This window comes from Battus philenor, unplaced genomic scaffold, assembly GCF_028537555.1.
Source record: "Battus philenor isolate CCGP_79_NKW_IND1 unplaced genomic scaffold, ilBatPhil1.0.hap1 SCAF_26, whole genome shotgun sequence".
Classification (NCBI taxonomy): domain Eukaryota; kingdom Metazoa; phylum Arthropoda; class Insecta; order Lepidoptera; family Papilionidae; genus Battus; species Battus philenor.
In genome coordinates this window covers 5,630,461-5,650,040 of record NW_027181689.1, presented here as the reverse complement: position 1 = coordinate 5,650,040, position 19,580 = coordinate 5,630,461, and the positions used below count along the sequence as shown (strand labels likewise).

The following is a 19,580-nucleotide window of genomic DNA, read 5'->3' as shown; positions in this document are numbered from 1 at the left end:
ACACATTGAATCATCTTGAACAAACTAATAGTGTAGTGACCTCGTGAACAAATCCATATTAAGCACCTTCAGGTCTATTACGGAGAATTAGGAAATAAAGACAAAAACAGGAAATTGGGACAACAATAGGAAAACAGGAATAATCCATGGTAAGATTGGTAGTAAATTAAAAACGGTAGCAATATTTTACCACCTGCACCAATCGTGCCAATGTAAGCAAATCAAGTCTTTCTTTTGATACTATAAAAGGACGAGATGAGGAGAATATTAAATACTAGAATGAAATAAAAAATGGGGGATATTTTAAGCTTTCCAGCAGGTGAGGATATTTCGGATAGGTGGTTTTAAAAAAACGGTGACACATGTGACAAAGTTACGGATACAACAAATTTTTTGCAAACCAAATATGACGATCGTAAGTAAAACTTCACATAATTATACCCAATCTTGCTATTTAATTTCACTGAATGATTTTTGTGGTTCTATGTCTATCTAAGAAAGTGTATCCAGAGCCAATTGAATCGATAGTAGTCGTAAAACGCAAAATTAAATACACCCGCCAATATGTGTACGTCTTTGAAAATAAAAAACAAAATATTGTCTTTCGAACACCTTTAAATGTTGAATTGTCGTCATATTAATTCTATGTCTTAAAAAATTAACTTAAAAATAAAATAAAGACGCTGCCTAGAACTTCATTTGCGTTGATTTCCTAATGTAATAACATAGTTTTTATTTTAAGTTACTTTATTTCAAGGTGTTTTAATGCGTTGCTCGAACCTAAACACAGTAATGCCTCTACCGCTGCTTGAGACAAAAAATACCCAATAAGACCCAACAACTTACAAGCGTTTTCTTTCACCGTTTGTGAACAGTATTGATTTTATAAATTAACAAATTGTAGCAATGTATTTTCATTGAATATTGAGTTTCTTGAATCGTTAATGAAGATTGGGTGATTTTTAATATATCGATAAAAAAAGTTGAAAGCTAATTAAGATCTATTCTTATAAACACCCCGGGCGAATCTCCCCCGAGCGCTATTTTCATACTGGAGTAATTGAGTCTGGATAACATTCTGTAAGATAACACTCGTCAATTCGTTTTCATTAAAGATTATATCTGACCTCCCGACTTACGTTTTGACCTAAGAAAGAAAAGAATATTAGTCGTCTGTGTCATCTGGTACGTCTTTATCTTTTTGTTATTAATTGTAACTCATGTTTTAGGTGGAATTTAGTTATATTTTATCTTAAATTTACTTTTATTCATAAATATAAACTTTGTTTTAAATGTCGAAATAATTTTGTATAAGTGAGAGTTAAAAATATCGTTATTTATTATTAAACAAAAATCCAAACTAGAAATGTTTGGAAGAACACGATTTTTAAAATATCATCACCAACACCACCACCACCACCATCATCATCATCATGTCAGTCGATGACGCCCAGTGCAAGGCTCTCCCATAGATTGCAACGGTGATCGGTCTTGCACTGCCCGCATCCCAGCGTCCTTAAATATATCGTCGGCTCAATATTGTACTTTTGTATCGTAATTTTCGTTATGTTTACAACATGTACAGTGCAGTGATAAAGAAATGTCATAACAACATAGCAAATATATAAAAATTTTAAGTATACGTAATTTATTTATTGGTCATCGTGAGTTTTATTATTAATTTGGATATAAATGAAAATTCAATTTATACTTTAGAGACGGAAATTAAAAGCTTTTTGTCATTAAAAATATTGTTGATATTAACATATTTATTGGTTTTGATATGTCAAATCGCTTAGTCTAAAACTCTTTAGGTCTAAGGTAACTTAGCGTCCATGGAGTGACTGAGCGTAAAGAGAACTTCGCGTTGGACTCACTTGCATTTTCTTCCGTTACCACTTCAAAGTCATTTGTATACTGTATGATTTCAGTAGTTAGTAGATTTAATATTTGCTAAATTGTACTAAAAAAATCAATGGTTTCACAAATAATAAACAACGTAACGATAATAAGCTAAGTGAAAGCGTTTTCACAATTGTATATGTAGTAATCAAAATTTTGAAAAAGCCTTTTTGATTTCACCCCTTTAAGGCTTTAACATTGATAACAAACCACTGTATGTCTTTGCATTGATTTTAAGACTACATTATCATATTATAGAATCATTTACTGGCAATTACATTAAAAGTAAATTGATGTTAAGTTCATTAAATATCCCAAGTGTATTACGTATTGCCTTGGACAAGCTTTATTGAATTTACACGAAGTCCCCGCGCACATTTGCTTGCTTAGGGGACTTAGCGTGCATTACATGTTCTTGATATTTTAATCAAGTTTCTGCTTGCTGAGTGCTAAGTGCAGGCGTTATGAACACGAATTTAAGATGTAATGGAATATAAAGTTATTTTTATTCGAGAGGAGTCTATAATTTAGTGTGTGTCAATTCATTACAACGTGTGATTATTACCAAAGATTTTTCCTATTTACAAAATACACACAAGTTGTTGTACCGATTTTTCTTTATTTAGTTGAAAAATATTTTTATTTGCGTAAAGTTATTGTTTGCTGTAGTGTTATATACCACAGTTGCTTTAGGCGGGAGGGGGTGGCGGTGGTAGAGTGAGGCCTAGGGCGATTAACCTAAACTTTCGAGGGCCGCGCCTAGGATTGTCTCATGAATGTTTTACCCGATTAGAAGGCCGCTAAGACCTCGCGAGTGAGCCTCGTGCAGGCAGTTGTTGTTGGTAAGAGTCCATGGTTAAAGGAAATCGGCCTGATACGTAGGCGGAATATCGTATTTACAGTTTATTTCGAATCGTGTAGCTGCGACGTAGTTACATTTTATTCTGGGCTATGGTGTCATCGTTTTGTTTGTTTGTTGTTTCGGGTTTGTTATTTATGTTAAGTCGACTAACAATATCTCTATCAATAATTATTTTAAATTTTTATCATTAATTAGTTTAAAAAATTTCATATTTACATTTTTAATATATGTTTATGTAACCGAAAAGTTTTTTTTGGAATCAAGCTAATACTTCATCATCATTAACACCATCATCATCATCATGTCCGCCGATAGAAGCCAACTGTAAGGCATAGGTCTCCCCCTAAGATCGCCATGACCCCTTTTGCGCTGCTCGCATCCGGCTTATACTTATGTAATAATATGATACATATTACTACCTTAATCCTAAGAGCGAATAGCGTTACATTTTTTGTGTCTTGGCATCATTCGGAGTACGGGTGAATATAACTCAAGTGCGGTACATACATCGATGGCTCCCAAGAGGGTAGTTACGCATACAGCGACGGTACCCCGGCTTGTGATGCTGAAATAATTGTCTATTACTTTTTCTTATCTTGTCTCCTCCGTCTTTGATAATAAATACTTTTTGCTTGTGTTTATCAACTTTGGTTCGAAGTAATCTCATGAGTGATATATTCGATATCAATGCACTGAACTGATTTTTTTCTAGTGGAATTAAAATTATCTGGTGAACATATGTATAATATCTAAGTCAATATTATAAAATAAATGTAAGGAGTGTCATTTTATTTAATCATGTTTTTTAAATTTAACAGAAACGTTTTTTTTTTCAAACCAAAGTATTTCCGATAACGTGAAATATAATTCGCAAAAGCTGACCCCGGATGGGTACCGGGTAGTATCAGTTGAAACGAAGCCCTTGCCCTTATTCTAAGGTATAACGTGAATTGAAACAGTTTTTATTTGGTGAGGACACAGAGATCTTTTTTAAATATTTGATCCTGATAGCCGCTGAGGCGTTAAGGTTCTAGAGTAGAGACTACGGACCGACAAGTGTAATGTTGTACGTCCATCCAGAAAGTAGACAGATTTGTTATGGCTGTCGTAAGACGCTGGAGTCAGGTCACCTCTAACCGGGAGCTGTGGATATCCTACGGTTTAAATGATGATAATGATCTAATATATGGTAGGTATGGAAATAATTAACATTAAACATTATAATTTTAATGTTACCATAATGATAACAATGTGTGAATATTGCATTATATAATTCACATCAATAACATTTACTTTAACTTCGCTTTGTAGTGGATGATACATTATGGAGCAGTGTTCATCAATCAGGCTCCTGACAGATTCCCTGCACCGCTAAGCGCCAATCGAAACTAAAGGGAATTAATTCGTCAATTATTCAATCTTCGGTGTCACGCGGAGCTGTTAATCGGGTCAGCGGTTGCGAAGCAGTCCACGGCTAATAGCTTTATTTATTAATATATTTTAGACGAGTTGCGAATTGTTTTAATCTGTGTGTAATGAGGTTATCTAAAACGCTTGAAAGTACATGATCAGTTTATGAAGTTAAAACCCCTCGTGAAAAAAACTTTTTACATAAATATAGTGAAATTATTTTTTTATAAAATCAGTAGTTTTTAATTGTTTTCGTCTACAAATTTAAAATTGCAATTAATTATAATTATTATTAATTCTATAATTAAAAATAGGAATGACACATGTGGAATTGTAGAAAAATTATGCAAGGATTAGAGATAGTATAAAAAATTGTGCGAGGTGGGTGAAACACCGGACGTCATATTTAGACCGAATTAATAGCGACGCCTTTTTTCGCTTATCTAATTCCATGGTGCACTTTTCGCTCCGTAGATATGATTGTCTTGTTCTTGATCTATGCCCATTCGTTCTAACAAATGTCATGCGAATGTCATTGCGTTCGAACAGTTGATTAAACATCTAATTCATTTCTTTTTTATGCCATTTGTGAAAATACTTAATCTCATTAAACCGGTTCGGTTCCGTTCGGGTCTTCAATAATTTCGATGCGTACATAAGATACATAATACACGCGCTCATTCTGATTCGTAGATTTGGTTAAGGGGTATTTCCTCCACCTCCCGTGGTCCTACCTACCTTCTGGCATATGGACCGAATGCCGGGAGGCGCATCCCGTACTTGTATTAAAGGCTGTTTCCGGAGTGCGGTGCTTGAAGGTCCCTACAAATTTTTGTTCCGTCCCTTCTCTTATTCGTCACCCCAAAACGGACAGTTTTGTACTTAGCTGTTTAATTCGGTTCTTTAACCACTACTTGTACACAAACGCTCTATCTTCTTAATCCTGCTATACTGTTCACATTCTCCTGATTCTAGACTGGACCTTCTTCTTTTGATTATGGGATATGTTTGAAGATGAAGAAATGTATTTTTGTAAAGTACAATAACCTCAAATAGCGATATTATAGCGATTGGAACGGGCCGAGGAATCCAGGCGAGCATTAGGTAATTATTAATACTGATGAATCAGCGCTCCGCTGACGGCCTCAGGTTCGCGCTCGGTCGCATACCATTACAGTGCTTTGTTTTATTTTTGCAGTGAGATGCGTTGAATCCTGCGCCTTTGTACTTTGGCGAGCTCTTAAAATAACTATAGTTTTTTTTTCTATAAATTTGTTGTGCACTTTTTAATGTCGCTATAAAAAATGAAGTTTCATTATCTAATAATTGTTATAATATGTAATGTCATAAGTATATTGAGAGAAATCAAAATTAAAAGAATTTTTACTCCCATCAGGTATGTTAAACGGCTCGTACTAACATTGGAGAAAGGACAGTAGTATTAACTATAAGCGCCATCTATCAGAGGCCTTTAAAGTTACGGCGTTTTGACATATCTATACATTTATCATTTCAAGAAAAGGAATATTTTTAAGTTTTTACGACAACTGCTACAATATTAAAATAATAAATAATTCGTTTATTACATATAGATTGAAATAAATATATTTTATACGAAGATGTTTTCTTATTTTTTAAATATATTTCCCCATTATGTTGAATGTAAGGGTTTTATGTTCTCCTCTAGAATTTTGAATTTGGGATATGAGTCAGACACAGGTGCGTTAAGGCCGATTTCCGTTTCACGATCCTTGCCGTTGGAGTGTCTGTGTGGGACTAACATTCTGGTTTTTGTTGCAGAAAATTTATAATAAAAGTATTGTGTCCAATAACATATCAAATTTATATTTAACAAGCTGACCCGGAAAACTTTGTTCCGCCTAACAAGTAATAAATGAATAGATTTCAAAATTATTAAGTTCAATTGTTTTACAAGGCTAATGTTTCTTTAATGAGAAACATTCGAGTTGATGATTATCAGAATATTTGAATACGTATTATCATATTTTGGACGAAAAACAATACAAAAATCAAGAAAATTGGTCTAGCCGTTCTAGAGTCGTAAATGATGTAATTAACACTTGATAGATAATATAGAGATATATATTTTTTATTTAGTTATCATTGATGCAGTGATAGCATGGGTGGTAAATACCTGTACTACGATCGTAGGTTGCGGATTTAGTACGTTTAGAAACCGGTGTTGATTGGATGAAAAATCCAAAAGATATTTAATATCTGCAAATACGTACTGTGCCATCGTGGTGGATAAGTCCCTTCGAGAGGTTTGTGTGGCTACAGCGGGAATGGTTTTCGCTATTATTTATAATCAGACAAAGTTAGTTTTGGTTGGTTCTCAAATATATTTAATGATCATGTGTGTAGTGGATATTGAAGTGGCAATGTATAGATTACGTGTGTAGAATAAATGGCCGATGAGGACTTCTAGTTTGGACCACGGATTCTCAAACGTAGCGTTAGGACGTCTGCCCACAAGAAGGACAGACGTCTTTGTTAAGATTGTCTGTAGACGCTGAATGAAGGCCGTTTGCCACTGGTCCTATTGGAAATACATGGGGGAGGCCTATGTTCAGCAGTGGTCTTCTAAAGTCTGAAATGATGAAGATAAATACTATAGACTAGTGAAAACATTGTAATATGAATTATTTCCGACAGTAAAGTTAAAAAAGTGGATTTATTCGATATCATTGCCTGTGAAATCGATGTGCGAAATCTTCATTCGATTATCCGTGTGTCCGTTCGGAGATTTAATTGAATGTGGCTTGAGCGCATACTATTTACTTTTACACTCGAATAAATATGGCGTGTGTGTAAGAAAGAGAGATGTTATATATGCCGCGGAAAGTCGATGGTTATACGGGAATATTGTTATTTAAGAATACCCGAAAAACAATTTAATCTGTTAAAATTAAATTCGTCTTAGTGAAGATATTGCTTTACATTTTTAGTATACCTTTTTTATGAAGGATCTTTGGGTATTTTACGAGTGCCTAGATTTTAATAAAATTGTTTGGGTAAATTTCTATAAAGGTGGACTTTAATATCGTGTCGTAAAAGGATCATCGTAACAACATTTACAAACGGGTTCTAAGAGGCTTATAGCGTAGTATACGGAAAATGAAACATTGAGTCATCTTTTTCTGGAAAACAATGTTATAAACATATTTTTATTATGAACAATGCGACCATTTCCGATCATCTGATTTTATTATATTCTTGATCAAGTCAACATAATCTTAAAATTAAAAATTAAACGTTATCGACACATTCTTGTAAAATTAGTTACATTATTTATGCGCAAAATTTAAATTATTGTATAAAAATAGTGACAGACACGTGACAAATTCAAGAAACAAAAATAATCTCGTAACGCCTAAATTTCGTCTTCAAAAAGTTAACATATCCCACATGGATCAGAGTGTATGCATATGTAGTATAGTTTCGCAAGATATCTTAGATCTTCCTTCTAGTTCACGGACCCTTCCGCTCCGTGAACTCAGTACCGATGAAGCTGTAAAAGCCTTAGGGCTAACAGCATTAACATCTTCAAAAACAATACAAATCTTCCTATTCCTAGTTTTAAAATGAAATTACAGTATTAAATAGATCTTGTTATAACATGTTTGAAACTAGTGTTGACTCATTTCCATGCATTGATATTGTAATGCATACATTAAATTTTATTAAATTTCTTTTAAAAAGAGCAACTAACTGTTGGGTTTCTGGCCGGCCCTTTCAGTTCAGCATTCCGAACCTGTGGTAGTTGTAATGTTAAAATAATCGAAGTTTCAAAAGTGCGTGAAAATACCTACTCGAATAAAGATATTTTGAATTTTAACTGTTATGTAGAAACGGTGTACAATTCTTGAACACTGCCACGTTATAAAATGGCATTATAAAAAAAAGAAGATATCGATCCGTTGCAGGGGCGCGGGTGGAAAGCATTGTACGTATAAAAAGAAGTCTTAACTTGTTCCTCGCGAGCGCGTCGTGCGAAGGGAGCTCGGCTGTAAATCTCCAGCACACGACAAAGTTCCGCGACAAATGTAATTTGCAAGGATAACTTTTTAATTTTTCGATTAAACCAAAACTCGGAAAGTTGAAAAGTTTTGACAATAGTAGGATATTAATGATCGGTTCTATTTATAATAAACAACTTTATATAAAGTGTGATATTTATTATTGATTCTCTTATACAATAATACATAATATTTATTGTAGCAGAAAATGTTATATAATTTGTTAATGCATTTATACAGCAGGCGGAAAAGCGTAACATAAAGCGTACACCAATAAGTTGGATATATGACTATCTCGTTAAAGTTGTCGGATTATAGTATATGCAGGCAGAACACTAAAGTTTGCAGGCCACACAACAACAAAAACTCCTCCCGTGACACGTCGCATTCAAACACGAGTGCGATGCACCAAAGTAAAGCAGCGCACAGATCACTAACCACTTCGCTTCCGGGGACAACTGATTCCGGCCGCACCTCCGCACTCAGCTGATATTATACACTCACATGTGTATAGTCTACCTTCGTTCAAGTAGCGAAATTAGGCTAGTTTAATTTTATTTCGTACCGAAGGTTCCTCGAACTCTGGTGAAGCTGCAAAAGCCTTTCCGAATAGGAGCAATAACATCACAATAGACACAATATATATCGTGTACGTTACTTCCAAAAACAACTTCTAAAACACTCATTAAGCTATTATTTAATATTATATACAAATATACGTTACTAAAACTAACGTTTGAATTGCCAGTAGCGCCACATTTTTCGGAAGCTGTACCGCCTATTCCGGCACCGATTGATGTGTTAATAAATCGGAAGCGTGTTGCGTCAACATTCGCCGCTATTTAATCACTGACTCACTTTCCTCAGATTTGTGATTAGGGTTGTTACTTAAAAAAAATTGATTTATTTATGTTTCTGGTTAACTACGAGAAGAAATTAAGTTATAAAATAAAATACGAAAAATGTAGGTAAGTTAAAAAAGGTAGATTATAAACTGAATACGATTATGGTTCTAAACCATTAATTATGTGCAGTATAGACACTTTTTACGCTGTCATTAAAGTAAACTAGGATTAAGATAGTGTACAAAGCATATTTATTGCCTAATTAAGTAGCGTTCAAACATAAGACATTCAGAGGACGCTGGATGCCGCAGTTATGGACGTCCTGCGACTGAAATAATGATCAAGATACTTTAAGTAGCTAGTTATTTTAATATTTGCGAAAACGTAAAAAATAATATGTTAAATATTTTTAATTAATATTTAACTGCAATTAATTTTGGTTTATACAACTACCAACCCTAGCCTCGAAATCGATGACCGAATAATTGACTTAATAATAATTCGTGACTCGAATCGATTTTAATCAATCGAGTTAGTTTTATTGATGTTCCAATTTATTCATTTCCAGTGTTGACTGACGAATTAAACACGCAAAATTATTAAAAAACTACTTTCATTAGAATAATTCTCTGGGAAACTTCCGTGTGAAAGTTTCTTGATTTTATTTTAATAAATTTTATTAGCTACCATTACCTTTCGGATAATGTTCATGATATACGGACACGAGTGAAATTCTGCAGGTTTTAGGTGTTATCGTCAGAGTTGGGATATCTCTCGCATGTTTACTTACAGTTATCTTAGCTAGGAAACTGGTAGCGGCTTTAAAAAGTTATTATAATTGAATAATTCGGTAATATTAAATATTTTCGGTAAAGTTTAATCCCGTGAAAAAAAAAAGTCAAATACGTGATAAGCTCTACTCTTTAAGGGTTTATAAGATCTTATTTGCAATTGGTTATCATATTTGATAATTCTTTTGTTCTTTTGTCAGAAAACTCTTTAGAAATGTGACGTTTTAAAATTAAAGGTAAACTCTAATATGAACATTTATAATTCACACAATACCTATATACTTATCTTTTTGTACATGAAACGTGGTGTCCTTTCAAGGTAACCTAATTTTTCATACCATTGGTGAGGTTTTTGTTCCGTAGCGTAAAGCTGGAGAAGATAATTGGGTACTTATTTATTCATGATCTTCAATTTCAAGTCTACAATAATACTTCGGCAGTCGGGTCGTTAAATCTAGCTCTGTTTGACTGTCGTGATCTCAGTTTAGTACCCCATCTTAATAATAATTAAATTATTGTCGTACTTTATAAATCGGGCCATGTGGATTTGTTTTGAAATAAACCTAAACTATAAAACTAAACCTACCATTATAAAATTTGATATTAATGTATTCTTTAAATTTTTTTACTTATAAAATTGAAAACCATATAAATAAAAAAAGGTGGCACTGATTTTAGATTATCAAAAATTAAACTAAATATCAAGTTTTGTTTCGGTGTTTATCTGCAATCAGTCGCAGATTATAAGCAAATTTGATTTGTTTCCTTTGCCTTGTTTAAGGCGCTACTCAGCAGGAGATACCTCATATTTTACTATCTGTCACCAAGTTTTTGTATGTTCTGGCATTTTAGTCTCTGACGGTGGCTAATGCTGTAGCTAAGTCTAAGCTAAGTATTAAGTTATAAATGATTTTTTTTAAAATATATATTATATATTGTTTTCTGAACTTGTCATATTCTATTTTATTCATTTATCGTTTTCCTTAATTGTTTTAAAAGATCTATTTAGACATTTTTTGATGTATAGGTTTTCAGGCGCTACGAGTTTAACAAGGTTAGAAGAGACTAGTTACGCGGTGGCGTAGTTAAGAGGCTTTCATAAGATTATTGTTAAAGTTCAGTCATTGGGCGATATCATCCGGTAAACGTATCAGAAGCCATCTATGGTTGAGTTTTGAACGCTATTACACTAAGCTACCTTTAGGATAAATGCGTCTGCCGTTTTAGACGCAGAGTCCAGATTCACCGCGGATACCACTATTGATTTATATTTTATGGTTTGTTGTGGTTTAAGGATCATAATTTAACAACCAGTTACGACTATAATGAACAGAGGTAGCCCAGTGGTAGAGTGAGCCCTGCTTCCGTGGGTCGCGGGATCGATTTTCGGGATACAATCTTATACAATTCAAACTTTATGGCATGACAATTATGGTATATTCATAGTATAGGTTACTAATTATTCGGGGCAATATGCCTTGCCGTAGTCGTCTAAGAGCTGTAATGACTAATACTATAAACGATTAACAGCTAGATTTATATTATTAGATTTGTAGGTAACGCTGGATTGGCAAGTTGAAGTGGCAATGGACAGGCCACGTAGCGCGTAGAACAGATGTGCGCTGGGATCTTTATGTTCTAGAGTGAAGAAGATTTACAGCACAGGACAATATTATTAAGGTCGGAAGACTTAATGCAGTCCTTTTTCTACCGGTGTTGGAAATCTATGAGGGGTGTCCTACAGTGGAATGATAATGGCAGCTGGATTACTTTTTCTCTTCTGGATTCCTCGTCGTGTTCTCAAAGAGCAGTCATAGTTTCACGCTATTTCATCCTCTCTGATGTTTTTCGCGTATACACCTTTAGCAATAATTCCGTGTCTATATATTTTGAGCCATTAAACAGTTTAACCATGACTCAACTAGATATTATGTATTGTTGCAGCAACGGTCCGGTGGAGGGCGCGTATGTTTCGCAGCACAGTCCCGTTTCGCGCTCGGACGCCTCTACCGAGGACGCGGAGCTGTCGGCTGCTCTCGCTCACCAGCATCACCTCGCCATGCAGGTAACTGTTCTTCGAGTCAGCTAACAAACGAGTATATTATCCTCCTTATTGTTGAACGGTTATTTCAGCAATCGGACGTCTGGATTAACCTTTTGGACTTCAAATTCACGCCGCCGAAATGATCCGTTGTACGTCACTGGAGAAATATTTTTATGCTAGACTGAACTCAGTATTTAAGGCATATTATATATGCGACTATAATTTATAGACGCGAGCGCGAACGTGAGTTTTTATATCCAAAAACCGTGTTGTTTTAAGTACTTTAAGTCGCGAAAAGATTACAGCACGATGTGCAGTTTACTAATTTCTAATGTAATTCCTGGAACAGAAATATGTAAGCAGGATTTCAATTCCCAGAATTGTTTATGACTCTAAAGGTGCTTGACCGCTAGGAAGGTAAATTACTGAGCACCCCTGTATTATTTTTACAAAAACATACTTGCATATTGACTGTAAATATCGATAGACGCATATATATGCGCTTTTTTTCCACGCCGACCACGTTGACTTACATTAAACGCATATCTGCGTCCACAGAGCCTGAAAGGTTTATACTGATAATCCATTTAATGGAAATAAAGTACACAAAAAATTTAAATAAAAGAATTGAAATAAAAAGAAAAAATAAAACAACCAAAAGTGATAAAGTATTAAAAAAATAACTAGACGAAGCGTTTATAATTTGAATTATTTTGCTAATGAAAATAGACTAATAATTAACGTATATACTACTACTGAAAGCATAGTAGTACCTGTGCTACTCTACTTGAGGCATCACACGCGTCTGAAGAAACTCATATTGTTCTCAGTTTTGCTCATATTGTGACTGTTTGAAATCAACAGCTATTAAATAAATAATTTAAATCAATCTGTATACATTACATACGATTCTTCGGCGTGATGACGACTAGCGGTGCGATGATAGGGTAGCCGTGAGCATTGTATTAAGGTTTAATAGAACGATTTTAGTAGACGTACGCAAAATTTGTAGTAATTTTTGCAATAAATTCCAATATCGGAATAAAATGTATTATTAGATAAAAACACTATATTTTGTATATACGCACAGACTTTTTATACACAATGTACGCAAATGTTTAGTTTCTGGCTGTCTTTTCTTAATAGAATTAGCATTTCGTGCCGGTGGTAGCTAACTCCTTATAAAGTAAAATTATTGACGTTTCAACGGCGAGTGTAAATGTTTACATGAAAAAAGATATTTTGAATTTGTATATAATTATTTGGTCTTTTTAATCTACCTCATAAAAAAAGACGATTTCCTCTGACGATATCGAATTTTAATTTTAAACGTCACATTATGCAATTTATCTCAATCTCACATTATCAATTTATCAATTTATCTATAGTAAATGGATATGAGATATCCTTAGTTGTGGTTATACATGTTACCTAATAAATCTTGTGGTACTTGTATAAATACGAGTCAATTAGATTCAAACTAACGTCGTATTACGTAGTACTAGAACGCGTGGTCATAGCGTTTCGATTAAATATGCAGTGGTCATTATCTTGTCGGAATAGTTTATGCACATTTGACTGTGTCGCGGTATTTGCCGGGGATGATAGCACGTACACCGTGCATTACTGTTATTAGCTAAACCTGCTACTTAACGCAACACTGTTCTGTTATTTTTCTCGGCATAAGCTGAGGTTTAATCTGTTCTTCTGATCACGATAAGCGAAAACGGCTCGGAGATATCATTGTGTTGAACGTTTTATCTATTGCGTGTTTGTTCTTGAATATAAATTGACTTTGAATTTAAATTAATGTTAAATTTTGCTTGTAACTATAATCCTATAGGCTTTAAAGGTATATATTAAAATATATTTAATAAGGTGTTTAATAATGTTTAATATTAGATAGATTATTAGTAATAATATTGGGGGTATTCGGATTCGTCGACAAAAGAGATATAAGAGCTTGGCGGCCACCCAATCTAAGGAATAAATTATGAAATGGCTCGAATCGGGGCTTTCCTCCATTTTATTTACTGTGAAGATATCTCGGTTGCTGTGATCTGCCTTTCAAAGTCAGTGAAAGTGTAAATGCCAAACGGCATACGTTAAAACAAAAAACTATTTGCATCGATACTCTTAAGTAGTAGCCTAACTTGTTATTGCTACGTTTTTTTCTGAAAGCATTGATTTTTGGAAAAGGTATCACGTTTATTATTTGTTGACAGCAAATGAGGCTTTATAATCAACCCTCTAAAGTTTTCACACGTATAACCAACCACGTTGTGTATATGTATATGTATATATATATATATATATATATATATATATATATATATATATACACAAATATATTAAAATTCGTGTTTAAATGTCTAAAATAAATAAATTAAAGTGTTCCAGTTTTTCAAATTTTCTTCTCGGATTACTAAAGGGTTTGAAATTTAAAACCTACAGCGAAAGCCGTTGCTCCATTTTTCTCATCATTAATTAACCTTCTGTCTTAATAATGTTTACTGTCCAATATTGTTTACGTGATTCAGTATCTTCGAAATGCCTTGACCTACAATATACCTTGGAATTTTGTTTGTCGTTTACAATTTCGAGTTCAGTAAAAATATTAGTTGATAATAATATAATTTTCAAATGTGATCAATACGAAAACAAAATATAAACAAAGTTATTATAGAAAAATTCTTTGAACTTATAACCACTAGCCATAAAGGACCTAATAAATTATTTATATTGAGATAGAATAAAAAATAAGGAGATATATGGACGAATGAAAATAACTGATATAGTTCAGCGGATTGGCAAGTTGAAGCGGCAGTGAACAGGCCGCATAACACGAAGTGGAGTGAGAGTTCTGGAGTGGTAACCGCGTACTGACAAAGCGCACCATAGCCGTCCTCTACCCAAGAGGAGGAAGGACGAACTTATCAAAGTCGATAATGATTCAAGTAGATCCTATTGAAAATCTTTGAGGGTGACCATTGTCCAGTAGCAAGTAGACATCCTACGACTCGGAAGATGATAATTGAGATATCATAATCAAAATTTCTCCTTGTAATGTCTTAGAGGTTCTTAGTATTATCTTAGTAATATCTAACAAGCTATTACAATACGTCTAGTCAACTCATAAAATTAGATTAAACATCCTTTAGCTAAATACTGAAAAACTTAAGTTGGAAAAAATAAACGGGAATCAGAAACACTGGAGAAGGCCTTTAAAGATCGGCAAACGGTCTTGTCCAGTACAGAAAAGCACAGATTCTTCAAATACGGTAAAAGGTAGAAATAAAAGGATATTTACGTATATTAAGTAACAAGTCAAAGGATCATCAAATAAATCCAGATTTTTTTTTCATTATATTCTAAAATTATTAACAAGTTTAAAGCTTACCTTTAAAGATTTTCTTTATGTAGTTTCATTGTTCTCAGAAATCTCGGAGAGTTTTAATTAAAGTTGACCTCTAAATTTATTCTTTTTGTTGTTTGTCCATAAACAATTAATGAGAAAGAAAGGTGAAATTCAAAGTTTTTTCGTATGTCAATGAACAACTCTTCGTTTATTTTTTTTTGATGTACTTTATTTACAATATTCTTCAGTTCCTTCAGACGTATGGTTACGATCAATGTGTGTTACTTGTGATGACTTGCGGCATGGTAGCGTGGTTTTTCATTTCGGTCTTCATTGGAAAGCTCGCAGTCGTTTTACGGCTCATGGACTACCCACGGGATTTCTCGTCGAGATTGAAATAGTAATGACATTTGTAGACGAATGAAAGCAACTGTCGGAGTCCAACGGATTGGAAGTGACAGCGGGTAGACCACGCAAAGTAGGGCCAAACTAGAAAGTACACAGACGACCTTGTTATACTCGTCGTAAGATGTTGGATGCAGGTCGCTTTCCAACCGCTGAAATGATGCTGACGATAAGTATTTTATTAGAGGAATTTAATAGCGCTTTTTAAGCGCAATTTGAAGGCTTGCGAAAGGAACAAAGAAGGGAATACAATCTTGATAGTCGTCAACAATGTTAAAGGAATGTAAAGATAAGTTTACATGCTACTACTTTTTTACATTTTTTTTGGTTGGTTTCAATTTTTTGCCTACCACTTTTCGGTTGACCAAAAATTTATATATATGTGTGTGCACACAAAATCTTAGATTGTATAGAAATTAGTTCCAGAGTATTTTACGTCGCAGGATAAACAGGAATAAGCTTTAAAAAAGGACACGTCTGTGTGGTGTACTCGACAGATGCATGCAAAGGCATTTTTGGCTCATTATTACTAACCAATGTCATAGACTGTGAATTTTCTGTTTATTTACTGACCTGACCGACTTATTCATTTATCTGAATTTGGTTCTGTATGCTCATAAAATACAGTAATAAAATCTATAGTATGTTTTATAATAATTGGTTGAATTTTTTTTCATAGGCCGGAGAGTATCCAGTGTCGGGCGTGGAAGCAGATTACGGACAGTATGTGTCGTCTCCTGCAGCTCATTACAATCATATGGGACACCTCACCATGGCACCCTCGCAAAAGTATCCCCATGTAAGTAACATCTGTGAACGCTTTATAAATAGTTCTCAATAACCAGTCAATGCTGTACATATACTCTGTCCGATGAATATAAATAAAAGTAGCTCTTAGTAGCACACATATATACAACCGTACTTTTGTAAGTGAAAGGGATAGGTGGTTGTATCACGCGTCAATAAGTGTAAAGAGATTAAAAGATGCTTTTACAAATAGTTATTTTTAAAAGGTGCTCAAAGAATGATTCAATTTATTAGAATTAAATTTGGTCTATTGCCGTTCGTTATGCTATTCCTATTTTAAGTTTACTCTCCGCTATTTATTTCAGGTTTTGTGACTATATTAAATATAAATCAGTCCAAAAACAAAAATTCATATGGTAAAATGGAAAAACCAACATCAGGGTGTCAGATGAACATTTTTCTCCCGTGTAAACTGACACATCCTTAGCTTATTACTACTAACCAAATAGAGTATATTAGGAATTGTGCATTCAAATCTATCTATGATAGGTATTTGGTCGAATGGACAACTAAGAGAGACAGACGACTCTACTTATACCTGAAATATAACTTAATACTGTAGTTATTCACGAAGAGCATCGAAATTCATTAAAAACTTTTTAATTGGAGTTTCTAACATAATGCTTATCCGTTTAACAATAACCTACCTCCCTGTAATTGTGTTTTTCGTTAGAATTTTCACTAAAAAATGGCTACTTTTATAAAAAAAATCATTAAAATTTGATTTTAATTTAAAATAAAAATAACTTTTCAATTATACATGTGTGAAGTTTCGCCAGTTAAGTATGTAAAATGACGCAGAAGTCCTGTGATTTAAATCTCAAGATTTTTAAAGGTAACTCAATATTTCTTAAAAAAGCGATAAAAAGTTGTCTATCAAATTAAATAAATTTTCCATTTATTCATTTTAAATAATTTATAGTGATGATTACGTATGTAAGTTTGGAGAATGCCGCAGAAGCTGAATTTTATACCAAATTGAGTTCAGCTATATTGATATTAGAGATTTTTTAGTCTTTTAGTAATCTAGACTATAAAATATATTCCTCTTTCCTCTTTAAAATTACAAATTCTAGCTAAAGAGAATTAAATCGCAAACTTGCCAATCCAGAGGAATCTTTTGGTTTTTCTTTAGTGGTAAGAACAAACAACGTAAAATAGGCTTTAATATTGAATATTTGTCCAGGTGATGGATTCGGTGTCGGTCAGTGGGGGGGTGTACGGCACAGGCGCGGGCACGGCGCACTACGGCACGTACGCGCATTACGGTGCCGCATACCCTGCGCAGCCGGCTTACCTCGTGGAACCCGGCGCTCAGGTGCCCGCTTACATGGCACAGGTAAAGTTTTAGTTTCCAAAGTGGTAATAATATTAGTTAGGTAATAACAATGGACTAATCCATGAGGTCTAAGCCTCACATTAGGTGGACCGACGGCATAGTCAAGGGGAAATTGCTGGAAGCGGGCAACGCAAAATCGCCACTATGACCATAGTGGCGATCGTTGAGGGAGATCCATGCCTTGCAGTAATATATAAATGGATCAACTCTTGTAACTTTTGCGTCATTCGATGATGTCGGATATGCATCGAATAAAATCCCCACGTCTTGTCTCCGTAATCGCAATGTGCGAAGCCGCTTAGTTGCGGAGGGTAGGATGAGTGGCGATTAGAAATACCGACATTTCTCTCCCATTGCTCTTTAGCCCGCCAGCCTCTGAAGTAGATTCATCGAGAGCATTTCGAGAGATCCGCCTAGGATCACTCATACCATGGCTATGTATGTTCCTCTCACCTTCACCGTTGCTTCATTCCGATCGTGTAAACAATACAGTAAACCATGTTTGTTCGCCGGCTTATAATAAATAATATAAAAAGCTCGCAGTGACCAGCTCTATAAAAAGCAACGGATAATTTATTCTCGGGTTACGATAAAAAATACAAATTTCATAAAATAAATAAATAAAAAGATAACTAAAAACTTAAAAGTATTTATTTTTAAATGTATTATTTTTAATATTCCAGGAGTATGTGGAAGGGGGAGGCAGTGCGTCTCCAAGGAGCGCTTCGCCTGGAGCCTTGCCGCCGCAACATAATCTTCACCTGCAACAGAGGTTTACATTTTACAGCATCGCGCTATTTTTATTAGCAATCTTAGCAACATTTATAGCTTTACTAATTTACTACAATAAAACTATCCCGAATTTGCTAAACAAAATTTATTTCATAAAATACAACCTGTGATGTTTCATTCGCCTAAAGTGAAAAATAATTGACATTGAATCAGATAATGATTAACATTTACATTACATAAAAGAATATTTTTGCTTTCGAAACCAACTATTTGAAGTAGCTACGGTTACGCCCTTTGTAATAGTCTGTTACTTTTACTCATAAAAGAGCACTGTATTATTTCGGCCCGAAGAGAATAATTATGCATTTCTCCAGAAGTAAAAATTTCGTCTGTTTTCGAATATTTGATTTTGTAGACGTAGACGAAATTGTATTTTGAGAATAAATTTGTAAATGCTTTTTTTCCTTGTTTCACTTTTTTAATAATGTTATTGATTCGATAATGTTACTGGATGTGTAATTGTTTAGTTACTATATTATTTTAAAAGCTTAATCTTTTAACACAATTGTTTATTGTCCCAAATAATTTAAAAGTAATATGTAACATAAGAGACTTCATAAATGTTAGTTAAATAACATATTGATAGGCATGTTATCTACTCAATGATAACAAGTACGTACTGTTTATTCGAAAGGTACGACTCCGCGTCGCTGGAACAGCTGGGCCGTCATTACTGTGTGACGTCACCGCGTGGCGAGTACGCGGGCGACGCTTACGGCTATCAACACTACCCAACGGCCTACGACCCGCCGCCTCATCAGCCGCCGCAGTTCAAAGTTAGACTTTATTATCATTGTAATAAGGCTCATTCCGACTAAACGATGTTCATTTATTCATTTTATTATCTACATATGATCATTTAAAGTGACGTTTGTACGTCATGAGAAGAATACCAGAAGAGTCCAATTTGGTAGAAACTAGAATCAGATGGAATTTCTCTATAAGGCATCCTTCAACTCAAAACTTTGAGGGTTCCAACAATATT

At 34.2% G+C, this 19,580-nt stretch overlaps 1 protein-coding gene across 1 annotated transcript in view; it reads left to right on the top strand.

The window, feature by feature from the left end:
• Positions 1-19,580, top strand: part of p120ctn (adherens junction protein p120) — a 96,001-nt gene that overhangs the window by 61,630 nt on the left and 14,791 nt on the right. The window contains exons 3-7 of the mRNA XM_068768603.1: positions 11,795-11,915; positions 16,337-16,456; positions 17,651-17,803; positions 18,487-18,575; positions 19,230-19,371. Of these exons, the coding sequence (XP_068624704.1) occupies positions 11,795-11,915; positions 16,337-16,456; positions 17,651-17,803; positions 18,487-18,575; positions 19,230-19,371 (625 nt within the window). The remainder of the gene's footprint in view (positions 1-11,794; positions 11,916-16,336; positions 16,457-17,650; positions 17,804-18,486; positions 18,576-19,229; positions 19,372-19,580) is intronic.